We start from the raw sequence: 15,877 nt of genomic DNA on the forward strand, positions 1-15,877 counted from the left end.
GAAAGGTTTCTTGGAAACACAATCATTTGGTATGAAGCGTTCACAAATGTCATAACATAAACTGGAACGGACGTTAAGGGACAACGGAAATAATCTGCAGCCCTAATGCCACGACACCTGTAAATCAACAGCTCCTCCATCTTTGTTAGGTCAATGATTGTTACAGTGTTTCTGCTGAAGATAACTCATTAAAGAGGAAGGAATTCTTTCTCAACCTCAAACCAAACAGGGTCACCTGACAGTGCATACAATTTCTTCATAAAGAGAATGGAAAACACCATCCCAGACATATTACAACAGTCTAGACTTTCAAATCATTCAGGCTTCTCTGCAACTTCCTGGTGTGAAGACAATTAGTACCACATACAGTGGTTCCCTTCTTACTGAGATCTAATGATGCAAAATTGTCAATGTGAAATTCCAATGTCACTGATTCATCAGATCTTGTGTTGGAGCTTCTTCAGTCCAGCTGCCAAAACCTCAAAGATAATTCTACAGGACAGCATTCCTCAAGAGAAAGAATCTAAATTGAAGAATGAATCAATATATAGCTGAGTAAAACAACACAAAAAGTGTAGAGATCCTACAAGGCCAACGATGAACCACATTTTCTTTATAAGTATGATAAACTGTAAAAAATACACAAAGAGATGACGCGAACCCTCTCACACATATGCTGAATGTATCAGACCAGCTGACATGCAGCAACAAGTTGCAGAGAAATGGGTGGGGGAAGGTTGTTAGTTACTGTACTTGGCAGTTGTTGAAGCTCATGCGGCTTCAGCATGAGGTCGTACGTCTACTTTAACCCTCTGCACGGCTCGTGTCCATCCTCCAATCACATTCAAGCCCGGGATCTAGGAGACAAAGACTGACTTTGCACAACACAACCACTCGACTGCAGATCCCGACGCTCCTGATGAAACCATACACTTCTAGTCACATGGCCACACAGCAGAGAAATGTATGGGGGAGGGAAGGTGGTGGGGAAGTGGAACAAAGGTCATGCACCCGTCAGCAGCTACTAGCACATGACCTCTAGACTGCAGGTCAAAGAAATCAATGTATTATTTAGTAAATATTGATAAAATCATTGAAGGAAGTCAAACCTAATTGCCACTGTGATGGAAATTGTGACAGTTGGCTGTATTTGTTCTTCACAGATGATTTTAGCCATATTATCCCTTAAACAGAAGTGGAAAAAAATACAGCACATCGTCTCACTTAATGCAGATTTTTCCACTTTTATTACAGGAACACTTGGGCATTTTGGGACATTGCTTTTTTGGTTACTGATTTCTGGATCCACAGACAAGAAATTTGAAAACATCACATGGTCTGTGGGGTTTTGATTTGCTGTAGTTGGTTGGTTATTGGATAAAAACTATTCTTGTTAACTGCAGACCTACTGTATGTTAAATATGTAGCTGGAGCCAGCAGCCTGTTAGTGGAAACCACAAACACTGGAAACAAAGGAAAAGGCAATGTTAGTCTGGCTCTGTTGAAAGCTAAGGAACTGCCAACAGTAGTAAAATGGCACATTGTCAGTCTTCTCATCTTTCCTTATTAAAATTTGGACTATTTTCAATTCATTATTTAAACTTCAATCTATGAAATGTTTAAAAAAGAAAAAAAATAATAATATGACAATATAGAAAGCTTAGGACTATGCCTTCATCATTAACTAGTTTGTTCAATCAATAATCCAGAACATCCACAATATTCTGTTTACTACAACATAAGAAAGAAAAGCATGTATATAAAAGCATGACGCTTTTCTGAATCCTGCCCCAAGCTGAAATTCCTGCTTTTAAAGTTCAGTCAGAGCTGCTTTTAACTGTTGTGTAAACATCATGTTATCCCACACAGGATAACAATCAATAAACAAGTTGAATCTCATCTAATCATGACAGGGTGATGGTCACATATTTCTATTTTTTCTTATGAAAGCTTCTCCTTTACTCAAGTGCAAAAACACATGATTGATTCCACACAGTCACAGAACTCTCTTCCCATATCTGCAGTGCAACTGCTCATGTTCCTTTGTGACAGCATTAGCTAATTTATAAAAAGTGTTATTGAAAACAGAGGAAAATGACGAACACAACACAACAGCTACTTTCCATACATTCCTGTTTGAGGGCATTTGCCATAAAACACCTTCCAAATCACATCCAGTCTACTATAAAAGCCTAGAAAACACAGTGAGAGGTTCTGGATGTGTTTACTCACTTGCTTTAAGTAAACTCTGCTCCCTTCATTACAGAGCAGATCAAGGTTCCAAAACTTCACTTCCTTACACTAGAAATGTCTGACCACCATCTGTCAGCCACTTCCATGCAGAGTTTCACTTGTCTGTTTCCACACTGAGAGGAAATAACAGAAACACTTGGACCTCTCAATAACTTCTGTGTCCTTAACGCCCACAACGAAGTGTTTGAGAGCATGGAGAAGGCATGTGGACAGAAATGACTTAACATGGTAATAAGTACATTACAGAATAAGGCCTTTTGTTTTCTTGTCAAATTTAAGAGAGAAAACCAATACAATGTTCATGTTTGTACACTAAATATAAAACTGCAGCCAGCAATTAGCATAGCTTAGCATAAAGTCTGGAAACAGGAGACAGAAAAGCAAAATCCACCTACTACCATCTCTAAAGTTACACATTCTACCATGTTTCTTTAAAAAAATAAATAAAAGCCAGGTGGACAATTTGAGCTTTTTAGGTAGGTCAGTGAATTTTATTCCAATATGACAGAGCCACGTGACCTGTTTTTAGTATTTGTGATAAGCTTACCTAACCAGTATACTTCCTCCATCTACTATTTACCTTAGAGATTAGGGTGGGTTGTTACAGGATGCTTTGTGTGTGACTTTGTCTTGTCTTTTTTTTAAGTTTAAACCCTGAAACGGTCCTCCCAAAGGTAGAAATACAAGCGCGTGCGTGCACACACACACACACACACACACACACAATTCAGTGAACCCTTTACCAAATATGTTTGTTTTAGATATCAGATTTTTCAAACTGAGGATTAATTTTCCACAGATTGACAAGAATGGATAAGAACTCTGACTTCTGTTTAGTATGACAGCAGGCAACACAAGTTTCAAAGGTTTACCATTATTTTTCATAATGCGTGGAAATAACTGGAACCCAAAGAAAGCTCGGACTGGAGCAACTAGGTCTCAAACACAACTAGTAAATATTCTTAACTGTGAAAAAAAAAACCCCCCACTTCTGGCTAGTTCTTTACTTCTTCTTTACTTGCTTTCCTTATGTGCAGCTCTTAAGCTTCTTCGTCCATGTGTGCTGAGGAGGACTGGTTAGGATTTCCAGGTCAGACATATATATATATATATATATATATATATATATATATATATATATATATATATATACTGTCACATGTGTGTATATGCATATATACACACACACACACACACACACTTATATATACATATATATATGCGCGCGCGCTCACACGCACTTACAATTGATATGGCGGGAGTGCCACGACATGCACTTGATGGTTGCACCGTCCAACTTTTAAACTCACTAAAATCCTGTATTAGCAGGTGGCGTGTGCAGTAAGTGTACAGGGCTGTGCTATGCAAACAGATGGAGAACAAACAACAAGTAAAATATATTAAAAACAACAACAACAAAAAGACAAAGAAAGTAGGCCTATGGTGTTAAAACGCGACCAACAGCCCTCATGCAACGTGTCCGTATGTTTGTGTTTCACAGGGCAGCTTCGTTAACTGTTACTGTACATCCACGTGTTTCTCTGTGATATCGATAAATAGCATAAAGAGCGAGCTATGCCGACGAAAGGCATCACAGCGGCTGCACATGCCGGAGATGTTTGCAGATAAGCGGATATAAATATATGATATGGAGCTCAACGTGGCTTTTCACGTTTTTTTTTTCAAAGAGTGTATTGCATCTTGCCTCTACTAAAGCTCCGCAAACGACCACTAGTCAACAGATATCTTCCACCGCATGTTGTTTTTTTTTGTTTGTTTTTTTAAGCGATAAACGCTTCCACTGACCTGTTTGCCGACGCAGCTCCGGAGATTTGAACGTGGTTCTTGAAGAAGCAACAGCAGCTGTGACGGTCTACATTGTTTCCAGCTGGTGCAGCTCTCAGCCAATCAGAGTCGGCGTTGCTCTGCTTGAAGTTTGAGAGACGCGCTGTTATTGGTCGATATTTGTGACAGAGCAGCGCACACAGAGGAAGTTACTTTTCACACATTCAGTGGCTGCAGGTAACTGAGTAGCCTACATTTACTCTAGTACAATTTCAAGATGCTTATACTTGTACTGGAGTATTTCAATTTATGCCACTTTGTACTTCTGCTTCACTACATTTCAAGAGGCAAATTGTACTTTCTCTTTCACTAGCTGCATTTATCTAAGAGAAATAGACACATTTTTATTAAGAAATAAATAATCCACTGTCACACTGAGGTCATTCCAGCTTGTGTTCAATGCCAAGCAATGTTGTCTATAATTTCAGTTTTCATCACTCTACCGCAGCTCCATTATCCTTTCCTGATTCAAGAGTCAGTCCTTTAAACAGGTTAAATTGAATATAAAGTCCTCTTAATTCTACAGCAAATTGGATAGTATATTATCTTGCATGAAAAAAATGACATTTTCCTTTATTTGTGCAATATAATCACCTGAAGACTCAAGAATTTATTGTGACCATTTGGGGGAGTCCAACCTCTAACTAGGGAACCACTGGGTGGTTCAACTAACTGCATATAAAGCAGCTATCTCCAGCTACTTTGATAAAATGTATTAATAATAATGAAATAAATGATAATACATTAAATGGAGCCTATTTTATGCATAAAAAGTACACTTACTTTTGAAACTTATAGTTTTACATTGTTGTCATGGAGGGTCAGAACTTCTTCCACCACTGTGCAACAGGCTCATGGTGAAAAGTCTCATAGGTACACATCCTGGAGTGAAAGCAGACAAACCAGAAGTTACTCATCACACATTTTCATTTACTTTGCATAAAAACACAAAGCAGGTACTCTGCATACAGCACAACAACAGTCCTTAACTCAATATAACTACTTTATTCCATCTGTCATTTCAGAATCATCCTCTATAAAATCTGCACAAATATCGCTGTGATATTAGCAAGTAATTCACATCTTTGAAATTAGGTGGCTCGGTTTGCTTATGTTTGTGTTTATAAAACATTTACCTAGATTTATTTGCCAGGTCAGACCGTAGCAGCTCCCGAAATGTACCACAAGAGGGAGCGGTTTGACTTTAAAAAGCAGATGGTCCTTAGTTCCTTTACTCACACACCTGGTGTTTAGGAACTTAAATACTTTACAGCTATTTACAATATGCAAAACCTTATACTGAACATAAATTCATTAAGAGTTACTGGTTAAATTCTGATGCAAAATAACTTATTTTTGTGTTTAATATGGACAATCACTATTGCATTAGTCTCAGTGTCTGCAGTAATTTTTATATTGTTCTAAATGATTGTTCATCTCCCAATATTCAAAATAACAGCAGCTCAGCTGTAGGACTTTAAAATGTTTATAGCTATTTGCTTAATTTTTTTCCATCTCGACACTGACTGTGACAGACCTACTGTAAAATAGCTTTCATTACATGATTATAAAACACATTTGCTCGCATGTTTACAAGCTTTATTTACTAAAACTATGGCTTAAAATAGCTGCTGTTTGTTTTTCAAAGGGGCCAGTCCCTGCTGAACCCCGCAGCCTGAACCCAGCTTAGATCATTTCCACGGGCTCATTGGGGACCGTGTGAACTGTTGCAGTTCAGGCTGAGGGTGGCGCACCAAGCCAAAGGATTGTGTCGGGGACCCTCAGAGGTCACCACGGGTCAGAGCGCAGCGCCTGACAACACATAGTCCACACAGAGCGCTGCTGCTGCAGACAGAGCTGCTGCAAATCAGGCTTCATGGCTGGATGTTTTCCGGTAACGGGCTGGTGTACAGATGTTATATTGCTCTCACTGGAATTTAAAACATACAAAGTAAAAATTGTTCCCACGAATTCGAACTAAATCGGTCAAATCAGAAAACAATGAATTCAGCCAGTGTGTCAGTGACTTCGTGTGAAGTGGCAGTAAACAACATGTGTTTTCCACACATGCACCAAACCTTGAGTATCAAACAACAATGGCACATTATGTTCAAATAGTATTTAGCAATAATAAAACATAATAAACAGCATACGAGCCCTTAAAAAACTGTGACCTATGTTCATGTATTTACTAAACATCAGTTCTTATTGCAACTTTGTGTCTGTTGTGTGCAATAGAAGCAGTTTCATGTTCACACAGCCCTAATGTCAATCTACTGGTTAGTTTAAGGTTTTGAACATTTTTCATTTGTAAACATCCTTGTTCTACATTGCATGTACTACAAATTAAACACGAATTTAACATTGGATTTGCTGCTGAATCTTGTTACGGACAATATTTGTTACAAACCAAGAGCCTACATGACATGATGCACTAAGATAAGCCTGAAAATGCAGCAGTTTGTGATGAAAAGTAAATAGCGCGTCAAAAATGCCAGAACTGAAAGTAAAAGGGGTTGAGATGTTGGTTACTGGGTGATGTGGACAGCAGATCTATCGGCAGGGAAAAACTTCAACACTCTCTTCATACATCTACTGGAGAAAATATAATAAAAGCAATGAAAGCGTTGTTATACAATCAAAATCATTTTAGGAAGTATGTGTCCATTTGTCCTATAGGCATGCGCAGAGGATACAGTCACTGTGGATAATTCTGGCACAACTGGCTTCATTTATTATTACATTTATGTTATTATATTGTTTCCTTGATTTTAGGAATAATTTTGCTTTTGAAGAAACTACTCCTAAACCAGAAGTAGTTTTTAAAAAAAAATCATAGCAATATTGGCACCAAGTCACAGATGTTGCCAAAAAATGTATAAAATTGAGTGTGAAGGAAAAGCAGTGATTTGAGGGATGTTTTAGTCTAAACAGCATATTACATGTTTATTCGTTAACTCAGACTGTTGGGAGATACGTTGACAAATAACATAAACACGGAAATACATTTTTCACATCAAAGTAGCACAGCAAATGTTAGGATGGAATAATCCTGACGCATAGTTTGGTTTCGTTTTGACGCAACACTTTTTGCAAAGTCAGTTAGTAAAAACTTCCAGTTTTTAATTCAGCCATTTACAAAAAAAGGCAACCGTCTACAGGTCCCTCCATATTTCAAAGGACAAACACAGAAAAAGTGTTAAAATCTGCACAGTCAAGTAATTGGATTTTATGCCCCCGTCCCGCTCGCTCGCGCCTTTCTCTCCATGGTGCTCTAAAACTCTCCAAACGCTTCAGATGTCTTGTGAGCTTTTCTTTCTCAATCTCCGCAGCTTTTTATTCTTCGCCATCGCTCACAGGATCAAATATATCCAAGCACGGTGAAAGTTTCGAGATTAAAACGTTCTCAATGAAAAAAAGAATCGGAGCAAACTGTTTTGGCGCATGGGATCAGTCTGAATCTGTGAGAAGGGGCGCACACAATAAACCTGTTGTTAAACATTGCTGTGAAAATATGTTTGAAGAAAACAGCCAATTGTTGTATGAAATGTATTCAAGTATAAAATAATGCCCTTTGTTTGAGGGGAAAAACTTGAGCAATGTGAGGGTACAAAAGTCCCCTGTGGCATTTACTAGCACCCTTTGTGCAGTTTGCGCTTTGGCGTCTCCACTTGGCGCATTACCCAGGCCGCTTTAAACGCGATTGTTTCTTTCTTTCTAATGACATTTACCGGATCAAAACATGCTGTTAATTCGATCAGAAAGCTTCACCCTTCATAACAATGGCAGTATAATTTCTCCCAAAGTTTGTTAAGTTGACCGAAATTAGGCAAATGAATAGAGGTCTCCAGGCTACCCATCTTGCAGGTGACGGGGAATAATGCGCGTTCACACCAGCTGCATTCTTCTTTATTTCTCCCTTTCTTTCACAGCATTATTAAAATTTAGGCCAATGAAACTATTCATTCGACTGAATAGACATTTTCTTATAGGATAATGGGATACAAATTGAGCCTCTCCAAAGAGTCTCCAGTGGTGGGTAACCCTCGTGTGCCAGAGGCTGCTGGAGACGCTGGCCTTGACGCAGACGACGCTCGTGTGCCAGGGCTAATCACACACCTGCCGAGGAGTTCAACAAAATAAAGAATGTAAACAAAAAGCTTGCCATCTCTCATAAAAGATGGACGTGTCACCAAGTCGTGTGAGAAACGCCGGGAACAAACGGGGGGACTCCGTCTCCAAAAGATCTCCCCTGAACTTGGCGGAACAGCCTATTAAAGGCTTACTTAATTACTTTAATGACACTGGACAGGCCTTAAAACTGGGACTGGGCTTGGATGAGAGTTAAGATCGCTTGCTGGGATTTGTAAACAGGCGATCGTGTGAGAAACGCGAGTTGGAAGAAAGAGGGTTTCTCTTCTCATCTGCTTTGTTTTCTGTGCGCAAAGTGCGCCCCGCAGGATCAGGCGATCCCAACGCTCAGTTCTTATTTCCCGCCTGGGTTGTTACTATGCAAATAATATTCCGAAAGTAATCACGTGTCTTTTGAACAGCCACGTGGATTAACAAAGCAGGTTTGCCCCCCTGCTAGCCCATGGCTTTGGATTTTTACTATTTCTTTAACTGATCCTAATTGCACACATTTACCCAATGCATGGCTCTAATCCCATGGAATAATTTACACCATGAATGACAGAGTCTCTGGGATGATCCCTTTATAAGGGCCAGTTTTCCTCCCAAACCTCAGTCCGCTTCATCTTCTGCCAGAGCAACACATCTACTCAACCTTCAGCTGAATTCGTTTTAAAAGGCTTGTCAGAAATTCGTCTATGGCATCTAAAATGAAAGACAGAAAGGTATGCGCTCCATGTGCGCTCTGCATTTTGAGGACTGACATATTCCGGGAGCAAGACACATTTAAAACATTTGAGTTAACTTTTGGGATTTTGTACTTCAGTAGTTGCATCGAACATCGTCTCACTGCTTTTTGGAGTAACGTTTACACGAATGGAATAGAAATCTTCTGTCCACCAGCTTGTGGCACGCGTTACGGGACAACTATTGCGCACTAATCATATAAAAGAAGCAATCTGCCACTGATGCTAATTTTGACGAAAACAATGTAAATAATTACGTTACAAACATTGACAACATGTTAAAGCCAGTAAACGATACGTTAAATGTGTTTAGCAGGACCGTAGATTTATACAAATTACCCGGAACGCAGATGTCTGCGGTGCGCTCTAGATTAACAGAGCGCGCGGCGCGCAAATCTCGGCAGGAGTTACTGTACAGATCGCGTCAACAAGTTTTTAGATTATTTCGTTGCTGCATAATATTTAGTTTCTGTTTACTTTCGTGTGTGTTGGTCGATAAAACTGTAAGCGATTCCGTGCGCTCATGTTGTGCCTCTCGCTGTTTTTACAGAAAACCCCCATCTCCCATAAAGTAATTGAGAAACGAAGACGGGACCGCATCAACCGCTGCCTAAACGAACTAGGAAAAACCGTCCCAATGGCACTGGCAAAACAGGTATTGTAACATTTGTAGTAAGTTCAAGTAGTAATTTCACAGTATTGACAATTTAGAGAAAATATCATATCGGTTATTCTAGTCACAGTCAATATTTGCAGTCAAACATTTCCATAATGTTAGATTTTGTATGTTTTTGGCAGAACTCTGGAAAATTGGAAAAAGCTGAAATCTTGGAAATGACGGTTCAATATCTGCGAGCGCTGCACTCAGCCGATTTCCCCCGTGGGAGAGAAAAAGGTCAGTAAACCTTTCGCACAGGTCTCATACTTTACGCATCCCATCACCAGGGTTCTGCAGACAAAATCACGGTCTATCTACTGACTGCAGTCTGTCCATTCATACATCAATTTTCTATACAACCATATTCCTTAACCAGGGTCACGGGGATCTGCTGGAGTCTATCCCAGCTCTCTTTCGGGTGGAAGGCAGGGGTACACCCTGGACAGGTCACCAGTCCATCATAGGGCCACATATAGACACACAAAGACAAAAAACCACACACACTCACACTCACTCCTATGGGCAATTTAGAGTCACCAATCAACCTGTGTGTTTTTGGACTGTGGGAGGAACTGCAGTATGTGTTATTAGTATATTTGTGTAATCGTTATTCGAATTTCACTTTTATCTACATTTGCTCCAAGTCCTATACGCACCCGGACTCCGACCACGGAATTGTGCGCCAAACTTGTTTAACATTTCACGCCGACAGGATTGTAACTTCTGTTCATTTTGATTAATTCTAGGTGAACTGCTGGCCGAGTTTGCAAACTACTTCCACTATGGATACCACGAGTGTATGAAGAACCTGGTGCACTACTTGACCACAGAGGACAGAGCTGAAACCAAAGACATCAAGTACGCACGGATTCTCGCCTTCTTACAGTCCAAGTCCCGCGTGGTCACCGAGCCGGTTTTCGGCTCAGTCGGCTCGATACCAGAACCGTCCGACTACCTCAGCCAGCTGCACTCCTCTCCGGAGCACCAAAGCCACAGCCCCTCTGACTCCATGTACCAGCAGAGTGCACCGGGACACTTCTCTTGGCACAGCTCGGCCCGCAGCCCGGCCATGTCGTACCCAACAGTGCCGCTCTCTGCGCACACGCAACAGCACGGAGGATACTTGTCACCGGTGCAGGGACTCGATCACCACTATTTCAACTTCATAGGTCACACACACGCAAACACGTTCAGTTTGCACAGTGCGCAACACGCCATGTAAATAACTTTGCTGTGTTTTTATTTATGTATTTGTGAATGAAGAAACAGATCATGTACATGTTGTGAATAAATATTTCAAACTAATATTTGCGTTGTTTAGTCATCACTTACTGACATTTACACTACCTTCCTACAGCAATAAAATACTTGGAAAAGATTTTCAAGTAGTCAGTAAATTATTAAACATTATTGAACAGGAACACAGAAAGAGAGCTGTCAAGTATATATGAGCTTATAGGATGAAATACAAGCTTCTTTGGGAATTATGACTGAAGTGACTTTCTGATATCAAAATGGATCATTTGAGTAAGGAGAGTAAGCTCAAACTTTGCAAAATGAAACACTTTGTTATGGTGCACTACAATTTCAAACCTACTGAAAACGCCATATAGCTTGTAAATATTTTTCTGCAGTCTGTAAATGGCTCATCTGTGGGTTTATTCAGGGTCACAGCTGGTTCCAGAGGCAGACTGGAGCCACTGGACCACCTGCCTCTGACTTAAACAGACCTTCACTTAACAAAGCCATTAATTTACTTCAGACTCCCCATTCCTTAAATCTCAAATCTCTTATTGGACTCAGAACCATCCATAGTTTCAATCAAATTTCCAGACAAGGCATGATGAATATACAAAGTTTTATAATGAAGGAAAACAAAAGTAGCTGTGATATGTTCTGAATAAAGAGTTGAATTCAAGGAGCTCAGAAGACTTACAGAAGAAAGTGTCACGGCAGGATAGAAGTCGCTCCTTTGAACTTTAGCCAAGTCTCACTATTTCCATATATTTAGGCAAATGAGGGTGACTACCCATCAAGGTTAAAGTGGGATGTTATGCAGGGAAGAGCAGGCCACAAAATTTGTCTTTTGTTAACATGTAAAATTCGACTTTTCTTGAGTCAGACGTGGGCGCATTGCTGGAGAGCAGCACAGTTACAATAAAGAATGAACTTGCTCCTCTACCCTTTTAAATTTTTTCTTACTTTGTAAGGGAAAACCATATTGTGAGCAGTTAGAGGCTCTTTGCATCCTATAGAATAAAGTATTACCCTGATCAAAACAGATGTCTTTTTGGCAAGCTGGCATCCAATCAGCATTAATCTGCTCCCAGGCTCCTTCTGTCTTTCTTAAAGTAAGTTGTATAGTGTTGAGTTGTAAAAAAAGAGAAGGGAGGAGGAACTCCCTTGTTATTTCTTTTTTTTTAAACCAGTGAGATCCATTGTGTTGCATCTAAAAGGGAAACAATTTCTGTGTCTTTATGTTTCATCCTTCAGTGACTGCGAAGAAAAATAATCAACACCATGAAATCAAAGTTTCTGTCTGAGAGGGGAACAAGAAAACATCTTTTCTTCCAGTTTTCCTTTAGAAGCAAAGCTGAAATCATCTCACATATCTAACCCCTGTGTCGTTCTAGGCTCTTACTTGTAAAAATGTAGTGAAAAACAAAAAGTAAGGGTGTAGGTATATATATGTAGTGTAGGTATGTGTACTTACATGTGTGGACAAGACAGGATGGATGCAACAGTTATTCCTGGATGAATAGATGGATGGCGAATGGATAAGCTCACATTAATCGCCTGGATGGCTGGATAAACCCACATTAACCAGCCACTGCCCAAAAAGACAAGCAACAAAAAAAGCAAATGAATGAAAGATGGAAAAGCAACAATATGATAAAAGATAAAAGTCTTCGAAGGAATCCTTGGATCCCTACAGGCCCAATATTGGTTTAAATCCTGACCCTAAAGAGGAAAAAAGACTAACGTGCAGCCAGATGAGAAAGATTTAGTCAGAGCACATCACATGAATAATAATAAACTGAGCAGGGATAAAAAAGGAGTCCAAACCATTTATTGTCATGTAAACTGAGCCATAGCTGTTAAGCTTCAGTTGAAAAATGTTTACCTTTCACATTAATATCACATGCTGAACTTTGACAATCCACTTTTTGAAAAAAATTATTCATCACTGGAACGTCAAAGAAAAGCCCACTCGGGTCTTAAATTTTAACTGTGATGAGAATGAACTTCAGGCAAGTTTATAAAGAGAAAACAACTTTCATCACCCTGCACAATGATGGGAATAAGTTCAGGACTTTTTTCTCCCTGAAAATAGTTGGAATAATGTATTAGAATGTAATGGAACAAAACCAAAACTAAAAACAACTACATGAAAAAAGTTGTACTATATTGAGAAGACAAATATGTATCAATTGACCAAACCATCTCATTGTACATGTTTAGGGACCACTGTTTCACACTATAAGAACCGTAACTCTAACCTGATACTTACCAGTTTGTCTGTGCTGCACTAACAGTATTTTAATACTAATACTTTTATCTGCAGACAAAACACACTCTACCCACAGCCTGTTCAGGTGCAGCTGCACTATTTTTGCCTCAGTGCATGTTAGAGATACAGTGTGTGTGTTACATTTTGGAACTTTTTTTGTATATGTAGTTTATTTTCAGAGAAAATGTGTGTATATTGTATATCTGTGTATATTGTTTAACAAATGGAACAACAAGTTAATGTGTATTATAAATAGCATATTTTCCAGAAATAAATCCATCAAGTGACATTTGGTTTAGCTTTTTATGGCTTTTCATTTTACAAGCATGGCCTAACATTTTGAGTGATGAGGCTGATATCACTCATAACTGAACTTGAAAATACAGACAACTGTTGAGCTTAGCTTAGCATGCATGCCAAAAACAGGCGTAACAACTATTCTACCACACTATTACCTGAAAATTTGGCAAATATCTATTTCAGTTTTTGCATGATTAAATAAGAAAGATGTAACATATTAATTAGTGAGCTTTAGAGGTGCTGGTATGTGGATTTTTGTTACATTTGGACTTTTGGAGTCAGGCTATCTGTTTACACATTTCCAGTCTTTGTGCTAAGCCAAACTTACAGTCTCCTCATTGTATAGCTTCATATAATGGACAAATATGAGGCTGATATTAATCTTATCTAACTTTCTACAAGAAAGCATACAATTGAACTATTGGCTGAACGGGTCAGAAGCCAGACAGGTTGGGAACCACTGCTATAGCCTAGCACCACTAAGAACCACCCTGCCCTGTAAGTGTCTTAAAGCTCCTTTCGATCTTTGCACCTGTACGCGCATTAAAGTCAGGCTTAGACGGTTTGCTAAGCCTCTGAGAGTTCAACAGCAAATCTCCTTTCCTTTACCATGGTTTAGTGTGTTTGTGTTGCCTCTCTGTGTGTAAATGTGTGTGTGTAAAGGAGGGTGACAGTCATGCTTTGGGAGAGAAGCCAAAGTACCAAGCTGTGAGAAATCCAAGAGTCAGTCAGTCTGGTTGGTAATCAAAATGCTCCAGTGGCATCAGATCTCCACCGGCTCACCTCAGGATGGTCGTCTGATCTGCAGCATGAAAAGAGAGAGGGGTGGAGGGAGGAGGGACGAGAACAGGGGGGAGACAGAGAGAAAGAAAAAGTGAGAGAAACAGAAACAGGGGGGAAAGGGATGAAGATCATTCCCACAACAGATACCACTATCTCACAGGGTTTAAAGGGCCCCCTTTCTGTACACCTCCCCCACGTCTCTCTCATCCTCCCCCTACTCCTCTCACCAATAATGCCAAAACTTGGCAGCCAACCCAGCACATAAGCAACAGTTTCCCATCAGAGAGGCAGCCATCCTACTGCCTTGGCACCAGCGATGTCTGAAGAATGACGGGCACTGTAAGAAGAAAGCAGACATGAATGGAGTCTGTTAGGGGAGAAAAAGCAACACATATCAATGCCTTTTGATTGTCTGGGAGTGATTCGGGTGAGAGCACCTCAGTGAGCGGACACAGAGTGTGAAAAGTGACAATACCTGATCTGATAGCGCACGTTTCTTTGGAGAAAGGTAGATCTTTCTGAAAATGTTTGCAGAAAAGAAACACAGATGATATATTTACAGACAGCCTTCATATTTTTATCATCCACACTTAAAAAATAAGGTAAAGCCAAACATATAAGCTATTAAATCTGATTACATTTACTGTAGGAGGAGTTTCCATAGTCGCCTCTGGCCCCTGCCAAGGGATGAAGGCTTCACCTTTTTGCACTTGGCACAACCCTCTATGTGCTCACCAGCAATGCCATCAGATTATGCAAATCCATGGAGATGTCCTATTCAACCCTACCTCCATTTACAGCTAAGATATTTGGGCCAAAAATGAATAGAGTGATAAAAGAGGCAGGGTTTTAAAGCAGGGAGAGCAGGGAAGGGTCAAACACATCTCCCCTATAAACGAAAACATAATGAATACTGTACGAAATGTCCTACTGTGGACCATCATATCAGTCACGCCCTCACTTTTCTAGTTCTTTGTCTTTTTCTCTCATCTTGTAAAGTTTTTCTTGTGTACAACACGACCGCTGCCACAGACAGTCAAGGAAATATGAAGCCAGAGAGCAGCATGGGAACAGCTCAGCAAGCGTGCAACAGCACACTATATAAAAGGACTCAGAGTTAAAGAAAGAAAAAAAAGAACAAACAAAAAGAAACAAAATTGGACCAAATGCTTTGTTATTCATGGGAAAAAAGAGCAAGCTTGTTAACTTGCACAATTAAGGAATCATTTGGCAAGAGAAAGTGTAGTTCTTTGTTTTAGGAGGACAAAAGGTTGAGAAAGTGTGTTTTAGATCGGGCTGAGAGCCTCAGAAGAGTGGGTTTGGTTATCTGCTGTGCCACAACAAGGGACACTTTTGTCACGAGCACAGACAGTGTGACATCGGAAAGTGCTCGAGATAAATCAGGTAATTTTGCATGGTAGTTAGACAAAGACAGTCATACATTCCAGTTCCTGTGAGTGTTTATAAAGGGGAGTATGTGTAAAAGAGGAGCCAAATATCACACCATGTGAGTAATTTCATAAGACGTCTCCAATGGAGTGGCATAATTTATGTTTTAAGGCCTTTTTGTTAAAGACCAATTGCATTAAGTCGGACAACATCAATAAATTATTCATATTTGACAGAATATGTTAAAGAGCTCACTAATAA

General features: G+C 39.7%; 1 protein-coding gene across 1 annotated transcript; it reads left to right on the forward strand.

Annotated features, from left to right (window-relative positions):
• Positions 1-8,855: 8,855 nt before the first annotated feature.
• Positions 8,856-10,855, forward strand: helt (helt bHLH transcription factor). Its single transcript, XM_026304144.1, has 4 exons — positions 8,856-8,954; positions 9,526-9,630; positions 9,774-9,870; positions 10,380-10,855. Exons 1-4 carry the CDS (start codon positions 8,928-8,930, stop codon positions 10,853-10,855), a joined length of 705 nt encoding a protein of 234 aa, XP_026159929.1. The 5' UTR covers positions 8,856-8,927.
• Positions 10,856-15,877: the final 5,022 nt, after the last annotated feature.

Source organism: Mastacembelus armatus, chromosome 1 (genome assembly GCF_900324485.2).
Source record: "Mastacembelus armatus chromosome 1, fMasArm1.2, whole genome shotgun sequence".
NCBI lineage: Eukaryota > Metazoa > Chordata > Actinopteri > Synbranchiformes > Mastacembelidae > Mastacembelus > Mastacembelus armatus.